We start from the raw sequence: 18840 nt of genomic DNA, 5'->3' as shown, positions 1-18840 counted from the left end.
TATACTGCTTTCCCCGCCCATCCACCCAAGTACATATATATAGCCCTAGTAAGTATGTAAGAATCTGAATTGTTATTATGGATGGTACAAATTAATTTGTAAAAGTCAAGAATTCATGTCTAAGGGAAAAGTAAAGGATACGTCAGTACATAAAATAGGTGCAAGATAGTTTTCAGGTGAACAGTTGGTCTGTTGTGAGCTGTTTCTATCCACTACATAGCCATCGTTTTTAACGTCAATTTTTCCTTGCAATCTCACTCCATCGTTGTCTTGACTGATAGAGTCCATGTAGTCTTCAGAACAGTTGGTCTGTTGAGAGCTTTTTCTATCCACTATATAGCCTCTTTCATTCTGAACGTGACCTTCTCCTTGCAATCTCACTTCATTGTTGTCTTGACTGATAGAGTCCGTGTAGTTTTTCACTTGACAAATTAGTGATTCTGATATGAAGCCCAAACTACCTTCAGTCACATATCCTGAGCTCCCTTCACTCACTCTGTAAACGTAAGCGCCTCGTTTCTCTGCATTGCTAATTTGTCCATCTTCACCAGGAACAGTCTCAGTGATGGCCATCATTAGAGCAGCACCTTCTTCCTCAGTTGAAGAATGTGGGTGTGGTGGAAACGTGTCTAGCTTACTGTCTATTGACTTGCTCATGGCTATCCTTGTATCCATTTTCCAATTGTCTGGAATAAAGTTCGGGTCAATTTTCTATTGGGAATAAAGCACATGTTTGACCTCAATTTATTTATTGTTAGTTATTAACTTCTCTTTTTTGTTGTTTAAAAGGCATGGTACGCTGCTCGTGAAACCTGTTAGAGTATACAGCGACCATAAATCATAGATTAATTATTAGAGCATACTTTACTTGTTTAGCTTCATTCTTTTGTACTTGACCGTCCCCAAACAAAATATCACCATGCCGATGACTACTATGAGGAGTACTGCAGCCACTCCTGACACCACCGATATGACAGTGGGTGTGTTGGAATGACCAAGCCCTGAGTCATGGCTCACAGCCCCTGTAGCTATAGGTGAACCAGTTAGAAGAGTAAGTGGAATTGTTATTGAAGGGCTTGTTTGTGCAGATATGGATGAAGTGGTTGTGATTGATGGTGTGGTTACAGGTGTTGTTGTGACTAGGTGCTTGCTACGTGTTGGGGTTGCTACTACGTGTATGTAGCTTGTTGGGGCAATGATGAAGGTGGAGGTCACTGTAGATGCTGGGTGTGGAACTACGATAGCCTCGCCTGCAATAGAATCGTAATTACGTTTGTGTGTTGCCAGTGCGTGGCAACTCACATGTGTTCCCGTCAATGCTGCTGTCAGCTATTCCCTCAAAGCCTGGACTGCATGAGCACTGACATTGTTCGCTGCCAGTACGTTTACATATCGCTGGTAGTACAGGTAGAGCAGTAGGAGCTGTAAAGGATTTGTTTAGGTCAAGTTAGTTTGAGGTGGTACAGTCATACCTCCAATTGTACAAGTGTCATTGACTGTATCCATGTACTCTTCAAATCGGCTCTTTATGCATGCAATGAATGTACATACTGTTCCTGTTTCAAGATCCATACTGATAGCATGAGTCATTGAACGATACAGCATATGTTCCAATGCAGGTAGCACATTTCTCTTGTGAAAGCACTTGTCCTGTCTTTCAACATGTGTTATGTTACCCTGCATGTATATATGACTATATAGCTGTCACAAAAAGTGTGTACTTATAATTTTATTAAAATTATAAATTATATACTCACATTAGAATTGGTGCAACTGAAGTCGAGGTCAATGTAACCATTGTAGGTTGGTGAGATAGCTGTCCACTTCACTCCAGCTCTGTTAGATGAACACAGTGCTTTCAGGCTCACTAAGTCTATGCAACACAACGGCAGGCATGCTGAATAATTGTTGGTAAACATTTACTTTTACACATACCCTCTGCTTTGGCCAGTACACTGAGCATTGAGAGTAACGCTATAATAAAGCTGGATATTTTACTGCTTTTCAAATTACAGAACTCCATTATAAGCTATATAGAGAAATTGAACTGAGTAAAAACTGTGCTGTTTGTGCTTAATGCATAATAAAAAGCCATGCATGGTCATGCATTCCAAGTAACTCCCTCGTATTATTTTAACAGTTGTATTGTTGAATCTGCCCACACATGCACGGATGTGTACATGTACATAGCCATTAATGTGTTCAATTCACATACAATTTACAGAATTCTAGTTTGTTGATGTCAGACAGTCATGCATGTGGTATACATTTAATCACATGCATGTACCTAACATAACATGTATTAAAACATGCATATAATCGATTTAATGTTTGTACCTAGCTCACGTATGCCATAATCCATGTTAAAAGCTCAGTATGTAGTTATCAGTATTATAAAGACAATCACTAGTTCAAAAAGTCACTAGGGAAACTAAAATAGACGTGTGGTCTGCTAAAAATTGGCATGGTGTAGTCAGTTGGCTGTGAAAATTGTGATGATGGATCATCAACGTAATCACTAGTATTCCAATAATGTGTCGACACTTTTTTATTGTCGCTCCCGTACCCAGGAGAATCAAGGTATTCAGTCATCTCACTAATCAAGCTGTCTTGGCGTGTACACTCTGTCACATGTCCGGAGTTTTTCTCGTTGTTATTGCAAGAACACTTAGTGTCTTCCTGATCATTTGTAGCTGTGTTATTGCCGTGGAATTCTTGTGCTCCCTCAATTGCAGGAAGCTGAATGTCTGAGCCGGTTGGATTGAGAAAGTTAAATATACTGTGCATTGATTCCGATACAACAGTCGATTTCCCGATTTCAATTGGATTGAAGTCAGGGTCTATTTTCTGTGTAGAAGAAAAAATATTAACATGTGTCACTATAATTATAATGAGTGTTTTGCTTACTTCAGACTTTTGTATTGTAAAAGGCATAGCTTGCATCATGTGTAATCTGTTAGAAGTAAACAATACATTAGAACACCGACAGAGAAGTATTTGGTAATTATACCTTTCTCTCCGATGTTTTCTTCTCCCGAAACAGATCAGTGGTAGACAGACAATTATTAGCAGTAGAGCAATGATTATGGCTGGTAGCAAGATGACGGTAGTGAGTATTGACGCTATATAATAAAATGAGATGAAATGAAATACGATCATTTAAAAGCTAATCGTATGATGTGCTACTATAGTGACTAATTGTACAACAAGTAATCCCGTATCACATCCAGTCCAGTAATTGCACGTCCTCATTGACAGCGTGATATTACTTGTCGTGTGATTGCACGCTGTCAAATGACAACGTATTGCTTTAGAATAACGGCCGCGGCTGAAAAGGTATAAAACTGCTGAGAATTTCATAAACCATTAGTTATATAGTGTAATTATAGTTAACTCGTGCAACAAGGGATTAATAGCACGAGTAACAAGCAACGGCAAGGCTTCTAATTGCACGAGGCGTAGCTGAGTGCTATTAACCGTGCCTGCCAGTGCTTGTTATAAGCCATACTATTATAGTTAGCAAGTAATTGCACGTTGTGAATTATACGATGAAACAGCCGCGGCTATAAAACTTCAGAAACGATTAGTTTGCATGGTTACTCGTGCAATAAGGGATTTTAATAGCAGTCATAACAAGCAATGGCAATTAGAAGCCTTGCGATTGCTTGTTACTCGTGCTTGCACTCTTACTATATATTTATTGTTCTCTCACCTTGGGGTAAAATTTCAACTGATGTAGGTGTGGGTGAGGTAGTGATGATCGTTGCTGATTCAGCAAACGGTAAAATAAAATTGGAGGCTGTAGCTGGTTTAGTCACGTCTGTTGTAGTAATGAGGTATGAGCTATTAGTGAATGTTGGGGTCGCTATAGTGCTGGTCGGGGCTATGGTGAGGATGGACTTCGATGTAAATGTTATGTTTGCTACCTCATTGGCAACTTCTTTGCCTACATAGAAAAGGATTTGTCTCTATTGTACACAACTAGTTTAGTAGTAACTCACAGGCATTCCCGTCAATGCTGTTGTTAGCTATTCCCTCAAAGCCCGGACTGCATGAGCACTGACATTGTTCATTAGCAAATATGCATTCAGCTGGTAGCACAGCTGGTGCAGTTGGGGCTGTATGGGAACGTGAAGATGAAATAGTCCTTCGAGTCGTTTCATACAATACACACATGTACCTCCAACTGTGCAGCTTGTAGTACTTGTCTCTACTTGGTGTTGAAATCGGTTCAGCACATTGGCGGTGAATGTACACACTGTCCCTGGTGCTAGGTCCGTACTGATAACATGAGTCATTGAATAAGGCTCTGGTATCTGCAGTTGCCTTAGAACAGGTAGCCCACCACGCTTATGGAAGCAATTGTCAGAGCTGAGTGTCATATTCTCCTACAGATTAAGAAGGATGTTTAAAATGTGCATGCTTAGTATACATACGAACATTAGTGCAACTGAAGTCGAGATCGATAGCACCATTGTAAGTAGGTGATATAACTGTCCACTTTGCCCCAGCTCTGTTCGACGAGCACAGTGCTTCCAGGTCAACTAAGTCTGTATATGTTTGTACATATACACCATAATTATGTCGAACATGGTTATAAGCATGGAATCTCTAATGTATCCATGCAGTATCTTTTAACTTGCCTTCACTTGCAATAAGTACTGCATGCAGTCCTAAGATATACAGAACCTCAATGCTCATTGTTGTAAAGAGTGCCATTCCACATGTCTTTTGCTAGCTTCAATACACTGTCCATGCACTTGTGGTTATATAGTCATCTTGTGTCATCGGGTTCATGTGTGAAAGACTTCCAACTATTCCCTAATTGCGTCCTTAGTTTACACAGTGAGTCTATGGCTTATACTAATGTGGCCACAATTTGAGTGCATGATAAACATCCCACACACACATTAAATTATCATGCCTTTAAATCACCATACCAACCATGCAGTGAGGGAAGCATAATTATGTGCTAGCGCTACAATACCTGTAGCCTGGCGGCATTGCTTTCTTGGATTTAACTATGTATTTTGGTGGTTATGTAACAGTACAGAGATCTACTGTACATCATGCATCTACGCATAGAATGCTTGTAATGCTGATTACACATGAATAAGTGATGCTAAATTGCTTGATGATGATCCTGTGTGAAAAATGAGCTCTGTAAACTACTAATGGAGTGGGGTATCCCACAAACCTCGTTGCCTCTTAAATGCATTCCATTAGCTATATACACCCTCGCACAGATGTGCCAATAATTGTGGTTTGCTGTTAATTGTAATACGTAGTACACACATAATTATTCAGGCAGTAAGTGCGTCTATCAGATACTATAGAATACAGATGGCATGTAATAATTATTATATAGCTATATAGAGTGCCTACTAAATAGATATTGAAGTTGGCTCTAATGATATCACAGTGACCATAGTCATGGTTACATGCAGTCCTGGTTTGTGTTATCTGAGCATTGACCGCAGTTAGTTTGGTGTAATCGTTATAAGAGTTCTTGTAGGACTTACTGTTACAACTGAGGCAATGCAGCGCTTCAGTGGTGCCGTCTAATAATTTTATCATGTGACGATGAGATGCTAGGTTCCTCTGTTGTTGTTGCCGGCTTGACATAATAGGTTGATTACAGTGCATCAATGTGGTTTTCAGTTAACCCCTCAAAGCTTGGGCTGCATGAACACTGACTGACTGCTAGAGGCTGCATTGTACATACAGTCATGTTGTTTTAGTTACAGTGCAGTGCAGTCAAGCATTAAGTGGTTGAAACTCATTTAGCATACAATTGCACATTCAGCAACGACAGTTTAAAGTAAATATTCGTATCAATCCGGTATGTACCTGTGCAATAATGTACAAACTGTTCCTGATTCTAGATCCGTAATGAGAGCGTGTGTCATGGAACGGTATCTGATAAAAAAAACCCATATCTCTGCTTGTGAAAGCACTTGTCTTGATTCTTCATTAGTCACTTCACCCTGCATGCATGATTGGGCTCGTTCAATGATGCATGGTGCATATACTTAATTAGCGAATAGTGTATACACAACCTCACATTAGAACTGATGCAACTGAAGTCAAGGTCAGTTGTAGCCATTGTAGGCTGACGAACACATAATTATAGCCTTGTTCCCAGGCAGAGTTGTCTCTAATATAACGCTAGGTCGCCACTTCGTTCTATTAAAGAAAAATCAGCCTGGGAACGAGGCTATTTTAACGAACACAGTGCTTACATTAAAAGCTCACTAATGAAGGCTGGGTACGAACATCAATAATGGATTGTATACGTCGTGCACATGCACTCACCTGTTGAAATAACTCGTGTCTGGATGATTGGAACAAGCAGCAATCCACACAACAGATAGACATTTTTTACTTGTTGGTTAGTAATTCTTCTTGTGTTACACTTGCCTGGGCATGGGCAAAGTTTTTCGTTTTTGTTTTAGAATAGGGTTGTTGCCCCCCCTCCCCCAAACATTCTGTCAGCGTAATGGGGAACTCTCGGTTGACCTTATGATCATCAGCATGTTCAACGTAACCATTGTTGTCATAGCATCTCTGTTAGCGAAATATTCACGTACCTTCTTAAAGCATCACATGTGGTTGCTTAGAAACAATCTTTTTGGGAAATGGATTGCACCAAATGTTACGACATTTATGACCACATTTTTATTGGAAAAGTGTTGTGAAATTAGAAAGTGATATCAATGACTGCTGATATTACTAGGATGATCATATTTGCTTCTTTAAATCAAGTGCATATGATGTTAGATATCCTAAATTCGAGAGAAGTGTTCATTTCACCCCGAGGCATCATTTCACACCAATTTTTAAAGTATTTCGAGCTCACTGATAGGTCATGTGTGGTACCTATAGGATTGATGAAGCTGTATAACTATTGTTCAGTGCCTTTCTTAGTTCACCTTGTTTTCTAACCAATAATTTGGTTTCATTACTTCTCACATCATCATGCACAATACAAACTGCCTATAATTAATATATACTTGTACGTAACAGCAACATGTAGATTAAATTGTGAGATTAAATTGATTGTATTTGCAAACAAACACATACCAATAAAAATCAAAGGAATAAGAGGAATGAGGTCATTGATTGGAAGTGGTGTGACATAAGCAATTAATTATCATGCATCACTTCCTTAGGGAAGTTAAAAAATACTTGTGGCTTGGCAAAGGTGGGTAGTATGTAGTCAGCTGGCTGTTGTAATAATTCCATGTTTGCATTCCAGAGGTACTTGCTTACTTCTTTAGAGTCCATTGCGATAGTGGTATGTACACTTTTAGTATTGGTTACCAAGTAATCACTAGGTTTCGCTTCCATGTTTGGTACCGTAGATGATGAATGATTGATTGCATCAATGACAGGTCTTTCGTTGAAGCTATTCTGGTCATTTTCAAAGTTTAAGGCTTCGATATATTCTGATGTTTGCTCGTACAGGTGACCAGACTTTATTGAGTCGGTAACGTACCCCGAACTCATATCAGTAGAACTGTCTAAGCTGATCTGTTGCTCAATTTTCAAAATTGTTTCTTCTTCATCTGTCTCATTCATTGTAATGGACTCTCTATATTTTGCCGGTGAGTTTATTTCGGTTTGGGTGCTCTGTGAGTCAAAATCAGCTTCTTCTTTTCCCAGTTCTAAGTTTGGGTCTCCTGAACCAAATGTGTGGAATAAACTGGGCATTGATTCGCTCACAAATATCATCTTGTTAATGTCAATTGGATTAAAGTCTTGGTCAATCCTCTGTAAAAGAAAGACAATACTCTAACTATGGTACAAATAAAGATTGTGTGCATGGCTTACCTCAAACCTTAGAGTTTCAAAAGGCATAGCTAGTTTGTCATGCGATCTGTGTGAGACAGGAAATCCAGTCAATCTTATTAGTGAACAAAGTAAACAAGTATATCGTGTTACTGACCTTTTTATCTTGCTATTCCGGCAGACAATGACCACCCACATCAACCCAGGAATTAAAAGTATGACCAGTATCAGAACTGCTGATAGTGTGAAAGCGATTATCAGATTACTCCTTTGGGCACTGTTGTCATCTTGCATTACAGGAGTAGGTGTTGGACTCAACATTCCAGTTCCTGTATATGAGAGTATGAATCAATACATGATTAATGTAAAGTTAATTATTAACCTGTTGATCTTGTATGCTCCACTTTAAATAGCTCAGTTTTGATAGTCATTCCATGATCTAGCATGGGATCCATTTTGGTTATCATATAGGTAAGGCATTTCTTTTAGTAGGTGTAATCTTACCAGATGAAAGCGTCTCTAGATCTCCCATTTCCACTGAAGGTGTAGGAGTCACCACCACCTCTATCTGTGAATAAGTTTCCACTAGTATTGATGTCATGCTGAGTTCTAGCATTGATGTAGAAGGTGTGATGGAGTTTGTCAAGCTCACAGTAACGTCCGTTTCAATTGTGACATTTATTGCCTCACCTGAACACATGCATGTAATATATATATATATATATAATTATGCAAACAAAGGTACAATATTCATGATAACCATGCATGTATTCCATGAGACAATAATTAGGCATGCATGAAACAATGCAATGCCATGGGTATATGACAACTTACATGTATTTCCATCAAATGATTCAGTATTTCCTTCAAAGCCCGGACTGCACGAGCAACTACAGTTCTTCTTCATATCGTTGCTGCTGTTGCTGACATCACAGCTAGCAGGCAATGTAAACGACTCTATAATTATAGTGATATAATAGTGAGCACATAATAATCATGAGTAAAAGTTGATATGTTATACATACCTCCCACTGTGCAGTTAGCTGTTTCATCGCACCGGTCATCTTCATATTCATCGAATGAAAATGCTGTAAAAATGCAGATTGTTCCAGTGGGAAGCTCCCTCCCAACTATGTGAGTCATTGCGGAAAAATCTGTTCGTTGTGGTAGTACTATTTTATCATTTCCACGTCTGTTGAAACAGATATCATCTCTATGAGTCCACACAGTGCTAGTCTGCAGAACATTATATATATACTACTAATCCATCATGATTCTGAATAGCGGCTTACATTGGAATTGGTACATGAGTAGTGAATGCCATTGATTGAGTACACCTCATGTTCTGTGGGGACGGTCCATTTTACTGCAGCACCACTGGTTGAGCACATTGCATCTAGTTTAACTATTGAGAGTATTTGCAGTGATGATTAAAATGGTTGTGTATGGTGTAATACAGAAATGCAAACTTACATTCACATTTTCCACTCTGAGCACTTGCAAAAATCCAAGGTGATAGTGCTAAAACACACAAGACCTCCAGTGGTAGGATCATAGCTATTTTTGCTTGCACAAAGTATAAAGTATAAATTGCTGCAGCAGACAGGTCTGCTTTCTCAGGAAGCAGCACCTTATCGTTTTATGCTGAACTCTAAAGGAAATGTTCTGACGTTTTGGTGACGCTTGGCATCCTATTCCGGAAGTACTCAATAGAGACAAACTCTCATAACGATCATTGACAAAAATTGCTGACCAATCACCCGAGACTAAGCCGCGGTCAAGAATAAACTTATTTCCTGATAATTATTACTTGCCTCCATATAGACAATGAGATCAGCTCAGTACATGTACACAGTCGAGTCAAGTAGCATCTGCAAGGCGCTGAGTTGTTGTTAGCTAGCTATAATCTCCTATGAAAAGAGAATTCAATTAACTGGAATGACAATGGTTCCTCTGAGTCTCTGTGGTCTGCTGCTGATACTACCACTAACCTCACTAGCACAGGAATGTGACTTACCAGGTGGTAAGTGAGCATGAGATAACAATGTCAATGTAAAGTATGGTAGCTCTCTACATGAGCAAAATAAATGTCATGTATTAAATCCATTGTGCAAAGCCCTTTTAGTCCTGCAATTTTGCATCGTATGACATTGATATGCAATTCTGCTGTTGCTCCGGGTACTTACATAAAATCCTAGGTTGTATGGCCACAGTATCGCCATTGGTTGGGTGGTTCAATCTAGGAAATGATTATAGCTAGATGTGCTTGCACTGTACTACAGTGCTCTGTACATACTCCCAAAAGAAACCAGTCAACTCTCTCCCTCTATTAAGCTAAGTGGGTAACCTTACATTGCTCATACCTTCTTGAAACCTGTTTCAATTTACCCAGACAAGAAACCATTCTAGACAATAACAGTAGCCATTCAAGCACCCCAAGGCAGCTGTAGAGATTCACTAATATACAATAATGCAGTGTTTTTTCTCTTTGTGTATACAGACAGTGCTATGACCGACCACTACGTCAAACCTAATCTAACGTGCACCGACAACGGATTAAGAATTCAACTTTATCATGACTACTACCCTGCTGATGAATACGATCTTCGTGATTCTCGTATTCAGTTATTCTACAAGTGTCACAGCCCCTCAGGAAACGTAAGAATTAATTGTGTGTCTGTTGTATAATTATTATTTTATGTGGTTTGCAGGTCAAAAATGACACGGTGCCTAATAGTGAGAGAACTCGTCTTGATGGCTTTGTCTATCATGTTCCCCTCTCTCCACCGTTCACTAGTGTTTCGGCTCTCTGTTTCGTGTGGGGCTGTTACGAAGTCAGTACGACAGACAGTATTTTTGAACATTACCTTATTAACAATGTCACTTGTGAATATAAAGGTAATAAGACTCTGTTTTCAAGTGCTTTGATTAGGTAATATATGTTTATTACTTACAGCACCAGTGACAGAGCCTACCACAGAGCCTACTGTTCCCGATGCCACAAATCCTCCGCTTATTGTTTCTGATCCTTATTCTAGCTCCATTCTCATTCCATCTCCAACAGGCACTGTTCCAGCACCCACAGGGACTATACCCACTCCAACAACAACCCCCCTACCTACTGACTCCTCAGGTGAGTTTTTTAACGATTGAATGGCTGTCTCCATAGCATATGGAAGGCAGTTAGTGTTAGCTAACCAGTTTTATGCACTTTTGTGCAATGAGAGTGACAGTCGTGTTTTAGATAATGACAGGCGACAGGTACATGTATAGCACCTGGTTTCTTTGCACTCAAAAGGATTTTCTTTCTCCCCTTGCAGCTGGCAATATTTCAGCTGTGGTCGTTGTTGTGGTGATCTTGGCTCTGGCTGTGGTGTGTGTTTTAGTGCTGCTGGGTATCATCCTTAGGTTCCAGCAGGTGCAGAGGTAAAGGACTTATGGCATATCCACTCTAATGCATGATCTAAGATGATGTTTGCTCAGTGTAAAGTTACTGCAGTCATTCAAGCTTAAAGGAATGAGATCAGCTTTTATATAGTCTAGACTCAAAGTAACTCTAGGTGTTTGTGACAATCCTTGAGCCCAGTGTAGGAGTTGCATACACAATTACTTGCTTCCAATGTGTTGCATATTTAGCAGTAATTGTATACAAGTGATGCTTTTCACAAAAGAACTTTTCCTTTTGATAGAGGGTTGAGGTTGGCTTCGATCACAGTGTTCATACCAATGTTTACCCGAGGTGCCCTAGCAGCATAGAGTAGGTGCCATAAAGGTTATTAGGAAGAGGTACAAGTAAATGTAGCCATGAGGTCATCTGTTAGTTACCTGGCTTCTGCCTATGTAGTTTGAGCATTCTGCCAAGTATCAAGCCTTTGGTATTTGCATTTAATGTCTATATAGAGTTGTTGATGTTCACACACACACAAGTGTACTTGTAATGTCAATGCACTCTAGCACAATCACATGCTATGCCTGCTCACACCTTTATTGCACTCTCATTTTCTCGCTCACAGGCGGAAGAACTATCTGATGAGATACTACAACTATTCTGAGGTAATTCTCAGAACACAGGATATATAATTTATACAACCACCTCATCACTTCCTATATAAACCAGAATCCATAAATACACTAATCACACAAACACACACTTTCTCTCCCTGCAGCCCATTGACCCCTACTTCAGTCCAATCGACATCAATGCTAAAGTGAAGGTAGCTGTCTCCGTTGTGAGTGTGTTCGATACGTTCCTCCCGAACCCCCCTCCTCCTGACTCAACTGATGATGATCGATCAGAAGTGCTTCAGGGAATGAACCCCAACAGTGACAGCTCCTCCGTCCAGTCTGTCCAATTTATGGGCCATACTACAGTCAACAATAATACGATGGAGCCACCCCCTGAGTCTACCAAAGAGAAGCGAAGACCTTCAGTTGATGATTTGAATAAAGAGCCAAATCAGAAAGATGCTCCTCGTGAAAGCGACTATGAGTCCTATAATTATTTGCCAGTGAAAAACAATCCAGGATATGTCATTGGAAACTTTCAGCCTTCCACAATTCCCGTACAAGGTGTGCAGCAGCAGCAGGAGCATGGAGACTACATACCACACGCGGACATGACTCGCACGACTCCAAGGACCCTGTATTGGAATCAAAACAGGGGTGAACCAAAACCGTACCAATTTCGAACACAATTAAGCAGCTCGGCCAGCAGTGGCTATGTAACTGATGTGACTACTACACCAGCTTCCGATTACTACAAGCCCCTAATGACCCCTGACCCTGGAATGAGCGCAATGAAGCACCTCCCCTCACACCTGCTGCAGACTGAGTATCCGGTGTTTGATTCAACACAGACCATAGACGAAGTGTTGAGCGAGGAAGATGATGCTGACTCGGTCGGGTACAACCTTGATGAGGGCGGGGAATTTGATGCGATCAGTGGTGTGTCCGAGGATAAGTATGTTGAGAGCGTCTTTGCTGAGTGCAGCCTATCGTTGAACCCCTCCCATTTTGAACCCATCAACTACGATGAGTTAGTAGAACCAACAAGCCCAACCTACGTCAACACAACACCAGGAGCAGAACTCTATCATTCACAACTAAATGACGTATATTGAACTTCACATAATTATTTTCATATCCTCCAAACTCATCAATCTTACTATGTATACAATCAGGAGACAATTGTACGTTGTGCGTGACGTCACGTTCTCACGATATCTTGTTGCAATAATGCGTGGCAAATAATTTGAAAACATGTCGATTGCTCGTATTCATAATTTGCATATATACACAGATCAAAGACTAACCCAAACAGTTTATGCATTTCTTAGCATCATTACATCAACTTACTATACACTGTCTAAGTGACTGTGTGTGATGAACGTGCTGTATGTATAATTATATACAGTGCAATACAATACGGTACGGTACATACATTAATTGTATACCGTATAGCGGGAAATTTTCACGGGTGCAATAAAGTTTTGCTATTAATTTTGGCTCCAGAGTCCTCAGCAGAAAATTTCTAATATTCGCGTTTCAATGCCAGGAAACCACACCCACCAATAGCTTTGCATGTGAAATACCGGTGCGTGGGAGTTTATCCCAGTCTTAATTTTCGCGTTAACTACTCTGCCCTAGTGTTAAAGTATTCCCATATTGTCCTGTGCATGTATCAGCTGGTGCTCTACAGTCTCTGCACACACAGTGCTTTATTGTCACTGTATTATATACCAAACAACAATGGATACGATAAGCAAGTCAATAATTATTATTATTGACAAAAATTGAGGGAGTCGAGGTACTGAATGGGGAGGGTAATAAGTGACAGTTCTGCTCTAAAGCTAATGAGGGTTGTGATGAATGCGCTTTATTAAAGTCTGTAGAATGATTGGTCCATTGACTGTGCTCAATGTGTTCACTGGAGGGGTATGTGAAGCAAACACCACCAACGTTGATATAACACTCATCTACATCACAGGGTTGTGAGCAGTCATCATCACTCACTATCTCGAGAGAAATTTCCGGAGAAACATTTCGCTCGACGTTTTTTTTTAACAATCCACTTTCTGTAACTATATACTGGTTGTCTTCTTCATCAGAGATATTGTCAATGTCTATTCTCAACATGTCCTCGACAAAGTCCTGAGGTTCAGAAACTTCCGGAGAAACATTTTGCTCGACTGTTTCTTGTAGCAAACATTCCACAGTTCTTTCTCCACCTTCTGTGACTATATACTGGCCATCTTCTTCATCAGATATATTCTCAATGTCTATTCTCAGCATGTCCTCAACAAAGTCCTGTGGTTCAGAATCCGGCGTGTCTCTACCCTCACTATCGTCAGACATGGCATACGAGTTATGGAACGTCCCTGGCATTTGAAATAGTGCTTGAACCATAGTAACGTCCAGGGAAAACGTAGAGCCGTTGACTATTGAGTTTCTTGGTGATTGTGAGCAGTTTACGGTTTGTAGAGAAGACTCTTCTTTGCTGTCGGGGAGCCCTGCAGCATCCAGTTCCATGCAGCTGTCCGAGTCCGATGGTCTGCGTCGGTTGGTATGGATATAAATGCCCAGTTGATCCAGAGTGATGTAATCAGTTTGAGGATGGTGGGTTGGTGGGAAGAGGGTATCGAATACTGAGATTTCTGAGACAGCGGCGTATTTCTTGAGATTGGTGGATAAATTGGGGGTGAAATTTGGGTCAAATGTCTGTGGAAAGTTGGGTGAAGTTAATCATTTAGAAACGAGAAATCCTTACCCCCATAAGCTTTCTTAAACGTCTGTGGTCCAGATAACGATGTCTGTGGTAAGTGGGAATTAATTTTGGCACCCACTACAATAGGAGTGTGTTTATTACCTTCTGTTGAATCTGTAAATGAAAATTGCACTCAGCAAAATCACTGCAATGGCTACGAAGATGATTAGTGCAGTTACTACAGCAACCACCAGAGGCATCCAGTCTTCTGTCACTGTTAAGGCAGTAGTAAATAATGAAATTTATTTACAATTGACTTCAAAGCAATGTTACTTATCCTTATAAGGTATACACAATGTACACCATTGTTTTGAGTTATGGGCTATGGATATTCAAGTAGCCATGCTAAATGAGTAATAAAAACTAACTCAGATAGTAACCTGCTGGGTGGACCAAATGAGGTGGTACAATTATTAGTGATATGCCTCTCAGCCACTACGTATTTACACTCCCTCAGGCTGACTAAACCACTACAACACTTAACAGCTTAGATCAACTGACCAACATGGACACACTCATATCCATCGCCAGTGTAGCCACTCAGACAGGAGCACTGTGGAGTGGGCAAGCCAGTGCACACAGCATATTGATGACAAGTGGTAGTGTTGCAGTCACTCGTACTTGAATTCATTGATGCCTTTATTGGCTCAGCAACTGGAGAGACAAACAGCAAACAGATTTAATGGTGTGAACATCCATGGGGGAGTGCACCATGCATCAATGGTTTTACTTAGCCCCAAAACACGATTTGTAATTAGATCTGGTTAGTCCTACCCTAGCCAACTCCATTAGCCCACTCCACAGTGCCAACTATACATCATACAGTCTTAGCCTTAACATAAGCAGTGCCAATTTTTTTCTTATCTGCTCACATTTTTCTGTGAGATCATTACGATAAGCTCTGAGTATTTTGAGGTAGACTGACCAGTTGTACAGGAGTTGCACGTCATGTTCTGGCTGGAGGGTCCTGAGCAGCCCCTCCCAGTTCCCTTTGATGTGGTCATAACGACCCTGCTCCTGGTCTGTCTCCCCTCTCCACACTCACCGGCACACTCGCTCCACTCTCCCCACACACAGTCACCTGAAACATGTATGTGGTGATAAATTAGTGGCTGCTTTGAGTGAGATAAGGATAAAAAGAAAACCAAAGTTGTACATTATCTTAATTGCTACTAGCCATCTGCACAAACACATCACAAGAAAGACATAGTGCTAGTGAGGCAGCAAAGAAAAAAATGGGCGTACAGTTAAGAAAAAGTAAGGCCTGGTTTGGGAAATCGCGTGATCCACAAGGATTTTTATGAACGTGGGCGATATGTAGCCCACAATTGTGACGTAAAGTATTCTCCCACGCATTCAAAGTTAATAAGACTGTACTGAGACAACCACCAAGCTGTGCTGCAAGTCAGATCAGAGAACCAGCGTGGCCAGCAGTAGCTACCTGCTATATGATAATGATGACTAAGCTATTCTTGATCTATACTAGCATGTAGAAAGACACAAGAAAAGGTAATAGTTTGATAGAATCTGAACACACAATCTAGACTAGTAGATCATCTAGCTAAGCCTAAGGTATATAGCTAGCTATAGTGCTTGCAAACTTCCAGTTCCAAGTCCATGTCCAGCTTGCTGCAGGCAAAGTTTTATTGGTCATAGATATCTGCGTGGGCAGTCCAACATCTCTAGCTCAGCATGCCCATGCTCATTTTCACCCTTCTACCACCCTTCTACCCTCACGCGACTTCCCGATACAGGCTCTCCTTTTTCCTAACTCTATGTCTATTTCTTTCTTTAATCCTCCAATTAATACCGTATTTTATCTCATTGAACGATTAAGACAGTATTTTAACGATTGTAATAAAGAACAGAAAAAGGAGAGCCTGTGTAGAGGCTAACAAACACACACAGCACAGGGAACTGCCATCCAATTAGTAGGAAAATGCTGTTCACATGCAATGAATGAGGGAGGTTTACACTAGCACATAATACCTGACCCACCAGGGAAATTATACGTGACCCACTGACCCATCCAGGAAATGACACAGTTTTATTAATAGAGAATGTCACAAGCTATTTTGGTCCACAGGAGAAACAATGTTTAACTTACGTGGAACCGTACACCTGACATTATGCAGTGTATGTGTAGACATCTCTTTAGTCTCGTAGCAACCACTAATAACACAATCATCTCCCGGCAGAATACCCTCAGCTGTCAGGTTGAGCGTCTTGGTGCGATGTCCACTTTTAGTACTATCTAACTCACAAACGATATTTCTTGATGTCTGCAGAAAAATAATAATTTCATCCCCTGAAATTTTGCAACAATGCACTGCTTACATATACACTGGAGTTGTCTGCACTTGTGCATGTTAGATCAAGGCTTGGGAGATAAAGACTTAGAGTGCTAGTCATAGAATAGTCGATGATGATGGTTGAGTTGCCACAGTCGAGAGAGATTAGATCATCGTGTATTTGGGAGCTATGTTCTCCACCTGAGTAGAAATGAGCAGTTAGACATCTATTTTCAAGCCATATAAAGATAGAAACTGCTGTGAGCGCGAGTAGTACTAGTATTAAAGTGTTCACTTACATGTAATAACGCAGGCATTACCTGCCGCGTGCATGGCAGGTATACACAGTAGGAGCATCTGCAACACAAGCACACTACAGGACAGAATAGCCATCGCTTCATTCGACTGTTTTACTGCTAGCTAACTATCAGCATCTTCATGTTGCACTGAGAGATAAAATTTAATGAGACAGGAGCATGCATAACATAATTAACTGAACATGTGGCAGCACCCATCCACCCACCATATAAATTAAATATGTCAGTGATGTCATCCACCCACCTTAAAACCACAACAATCAATCAATGCAGCACAGGAAAACATTATGACAATCAAATTCAAATAAGACATTTTATATCAAGTCATTATTGTCCACAGTTCAACTTTGACTTTCACCACATAGGGCTGCCTAAGGCTTTGTTATTGATCTGTCGAGGCATCTCTTATAAACGACACTTTGCCGAGCCTGTGCACAAATAAAATAACACACAAAGTCAATTTAACAGTCAGTGAGTGTATGCAGTGCACAATTTACCTTCTAGCTTTAGTGGTACAGCAGACAATCAGGAGTAGGATTAGTGTGGTGGCTATGATTAGCACAAGAAGGAGCCCACTGAAAAGAGCTGCCATCACTGGAACATATGCTAATAGAGGAGGAGAGGACAATGTCGGCTGTTATACCAACTCAAGGCTGTGGGTTGGCATTATTATGCTTGTATGGCATACGCAAAACTGATCGACTTGAATTCATGGCTAGCTAATTTGACATGACGTGAACATCCATGGCGAAGTGCACTATGCATCAATGGTTTTACTTAGCCCCAAAACACGGTTTGTAATTAGATCTGGTTAGTCCTCTACCTTACGCAACTCCATTAGCCCACTCCACAGTGCCAACTATACATCATACAGTCTTAGTCTTAACATTTAAGCAGTGCCAAGCTTTTTCTCATCTGCTCACATTTTTCTGTGAGATCACTACGATATGCTCTGAGTATTTTGTAGCCTCGTTCCCAGGCCGATCCGTCTCCAATTGAACGCTAGAGACGGATCGGCTGGGAACGAGGCTAAGTATTTTGAGGTAGACTCACCAGTTGTACAGGAGTTGCGTCATGTTCTGACTGGAGGGTCCTGAGCAGTACCTCCCAGTTCCCTTTGATGTGGTCACAACGACCCTGCTCCTGGTCTGTCTCCCCTCTCCACACTCACCGTTACACTTGCTCCACTCTCCCCACTCACTCCACACACAATCACCTGAAACATGTATGTGGTGATAAATTAGTGGGCTGCTTTGAGATAAGAAAACCAAAGTTGTAATAATACTTAACACACCAGGGAAATTATACGTGACCCACTGACCCATTACATTTCACAAGCTATTTTGGTCCACAGGAGAAACAATGTTCAAGGAATCGTACACCTGACATTATCCAGTGTATATGGCGAAAATTTCAACTCGTATAGCAACCACTAATTTAATAACCCAATCATCTCCCGGCAGAATACCCTCAGCTGTCAGGTTGAGCGTCTTGGTGCGATGTCCACTTTTAGTCGTATCTAACTCACAATCGATATTTCCTGATGTCTGCAGAAAAATAATAATTTCATCCCCCGAAATGTTGACAATGCACTGCTTACATATACACTGGAGTTGTCTGCACTTGTGCATGTTAGATCATAGATGAAACGGATCACGTGCTCCCATAATCTGCATAT

The 18840-nt window shown here is 40.7% G+C and overlaps 5 protein-coding genes across 6 annotated transcripts; 1 reads left to right on the top strand and 4 right to left on the bottom strand.

The window, feature by feature from the left end:
- Positions 1–49: 49 nt before the first annotated feature.
- Positions 50–2095, bottom strand: LOC135331138 (uncharacterized). Of its 2 annotated transcripts, XM_064526198.1 has the most exons (7): positions 1936–2095; positions 1758–1873; positions 1473–1677; positions 1303–1422; positions 869–1250; positions 767–812; positions 50–711 (listed from the first exon to the last, which is right to left on the bottom strand). In XM_064526198.1, exons 1-7 carry the CDS (start codon positions 2021–2023, stop codon positions 106–108), a joined length of 1563 nt encoding a protein of 520 aa, XP_064382268.1. In that variant the 5' UTR covers positions 2024–2095; the 3' UTR covers positions 50–105. The 2 variants fall into 2 exon arrangements, with proteins under 2 accessions (XP_064382268.1, XP_064382269.1); XM_064526199.1 differs by lacking the exon at positions 1936–2095 and having other exon boundaries at positions 1473–1693.
- Positions 2096–2371: 276 nt separating this feature from the next.
- On the bottom strand, positions 2372–5288 carry LOC135331140 (uncharacterized). Its single transcript, XM_064526201.1, has 8 exons — positions 4644–5288; positions 4441–4550; positions 4181–4388; positions 4002–4118; positions 3713–3946; positions 3011–3122; positions 2908–2953; positions 2372–2847 (listed from the first exon to the last, which is right to left on the bottom strand). The coding sequence occupies exons 1-8, from the start codon at positions 4717–4719 to the stop codon at positions 2407–2409; spliced, it is 1344 nt and encodes a 447-aa protein (XP_064382271.1). The 5' UTR covers positions 4720–5288; the 3' UTR covers positions 2372–2406.
- A 1749-nt stretch (positions 5289–7037) lies between these two features.
- Positions 7038–9426, bottom strand: LOC135331137 (uncharacterized). Its single transcript, XM_064526197.1, has 9 exons — positions 9265–9426; positions 9084–9196; positions 8817–9027; positions 8626–8748; positions 8296–8481; positions 8174–8230; positions 7949–8120; positions 7834–7879; positions 7038–7773 (listed from the first exon to the last, which is right to left on the bottom strand). The coding sequence occupies exons 1-9, from the start codon at positions 9344–9346 to the stop codon at positions 7147–7149; spliced, it is 1617 nt and encodes a 538-aa protein (XP_064382267.1). The 5' UTR covers positions 9347–9426; the 3' UTR covers positions 7038–7146.
- A 135-nt stretch (positions 9427–9561) lies between these two features.
- Positions 9562–13049, top strand: LOC135331136 (uncharacterized). The gene is made up of 7 exons (XM_064526195.1): positions 9562–9814; positions 10292–10449; positions 10503–10689; positions 10748–10924; positions 11112–11217; positions 11805–11844; positions 11958–13049. Exons 1-7 carry the CDS (start codon positions 9730–9732, stop codon positions 12909–12911), a joined length of 1707 nt encoding a protein of 568 aa, XP_064382265.1. The 5' UTR covers positions 9562–9729; the 3' UTR covers positions 12912–13049.
- A 473-nt stretch (positions 13050–13522) lies between these two features.
- LOC135331132 (uncharacterized) lies at positions 13523–17334 on the bottom strand. The gene is made up of 8 exons (XM_064526190.1): positions 17145–17334; positions 16892–17046; positions 16662–16836; positions 15480–15635; positions 15056–15208; positions 14657–14768; positions 14558–14600; positions 13523–14508 (listed from the first exon to the last, which is right to left on the bottom strand). Exons 1-8 carry the CDS (start codon positions 17236–17238, stop codon positions 13558–13560), a joined length of 1839 nt encoding a protein of 612 aa, XP_064382260.1. The 5' UTR covers positions 17239–17334; the 3' UTR covers positions 13523–13557.
- Between the last annotated feature and the right edge of the window lie 1506 nt (positions 17335–18840).

The sequence above is a fragment of the Halichondria panicea genome, chromosome 2 (genome assembly GCF_963675165.1).
Source record: "Halichondria panicea chromosome 2, odHalPani1.1, whole genome shotgun sequence".
NCBI lineage: Eukaryota > Metazoa > Porifera > Demospongiae > Suberitida > Halichondriidae > Halichondria > Halichondria panicea.
This window is presented reverse-complemented; position numbering and strand designations above follow the sequence as displayed.

What these genes read in the sequence shown, in the direction of transcription:
- LOC135331138 (XM_064526198.1), bottom strand. Translation starts at nt 2,023, where the DNA reads ATGGAGTTCTGTAATTTGAAAAGCAGTAAAATATCCAGCTTTATTATA. An exon ending in TCAGTTGCACCAATTCTAAT is followed by an intron (nt 1,678 to 1,757) that starts GTGAGTATATAA and finishes ATATACATGCAG; the next exon opens with GGTAACATAACACATGTTGA. An exon ending in TGACACTTGTACAATTGGAG is followed by an intron (nt 1,423 to 1,472) that starts GTATGACTGTAC and finishes AATCCTTTACAG; the next exon opens with CTCCTACTGCTCTACCTGTA.
- LOC135331140 (XM_064526201.1), bottom strand. Translation starts at nt 4,719, where the DNA reads ATGGCACTCTTTACAACAATGAGCATTGAGGTTCTGTATATCTTAGGA. An exon ending in AGTTGAAATTTTACCCCAAG is followed by an intron (nt 3,123 to 3,712) that starts GTGAGAGAACAA and finishes TTTATTATATAG; the next exon opens with CGTCAATACTCACTACCGTC. An exon ending in TTACAATACAAAAGTCTGAA is followed by an intron (nt 2,848 to 2,907) that starts GTAAGCAAAACA and finishes TCTTCTACACAG; the next exon opens with AAAATAGACCCTGACTTCAA.
- LOC135331137 (XM_064526197.1), bottom strand. Translation starts at nt 9,346, where the DNA reads ATGATCCTACCACTGGAGGTCTTGTGTGTTTTAGCACTATCACCTTGG. An exon ending in ATCATTTGATGGAAATACAT is followed by an intron (nt 8,482 to 8,625) that starts GTAAGTTGTCAT and finishes GCATGTGTTCAG; the next exon opens with GTGAGGCAATAAATGTCACA. An exon ending in GGAGCATACAAGATCAACAG is followed by an intron (nt 8,121 to 8,173) that starts GTTAATAATTAA and finishes TCTCATATACAG; the next exon opens with GAACTGGAATGTTGAGTCCA.
- LOC135331136 (XM_064526195.1), top strand. Translation starts at nt 9,730, where the DNA reads ATGACAATGGTTCCTCTGAGTCTCTGTGGTCTGCTGCTGATACTACCA. An exon ending in GTCACAGCCCCTCAGGAAAC is followed by an intron (nt 10,450 to 10,502) that starts GTAAGAATTAAT and finishes TGTGGTTTGCAG; the next exon opens with GTCAAAAATGACACGGTGCC. An exon ending in TGTCACTTGTGAATATAAAG is followed by an intron (nt 10,690 to 10,747) that starts GTAATAAGACTC and finishes TATTACTTACAG; the next exon opens with CACCAGTGACAGAGCCTACC.
- LOC135331132 (XM_064526190.1), bottom strand. Translation starts at nt 17,238, where the DNA reads ATGGCTATTCTGTCCTGTAGTGTGCTTGTGTTGCAGATGCTCCTACTG. An exon ending in CAGACAACTCCAGTGTATAT is followed by an intron (nt 16,837 to 16,891) that starts GTAAGCAGTGCA and finishes ATTTTTCTGCAG; the next exon opens with ACATCAAGAAATATCGTTTG. An exon ending in GTTTAAGAAAGCTTATGGGG is followed by an intron (nt 14,509 to 14,557) that starts GTAAGGATTTCT and finishes AACTTTCCACAG; the next exon opens with ACATTTGACCCAAATTTCAC.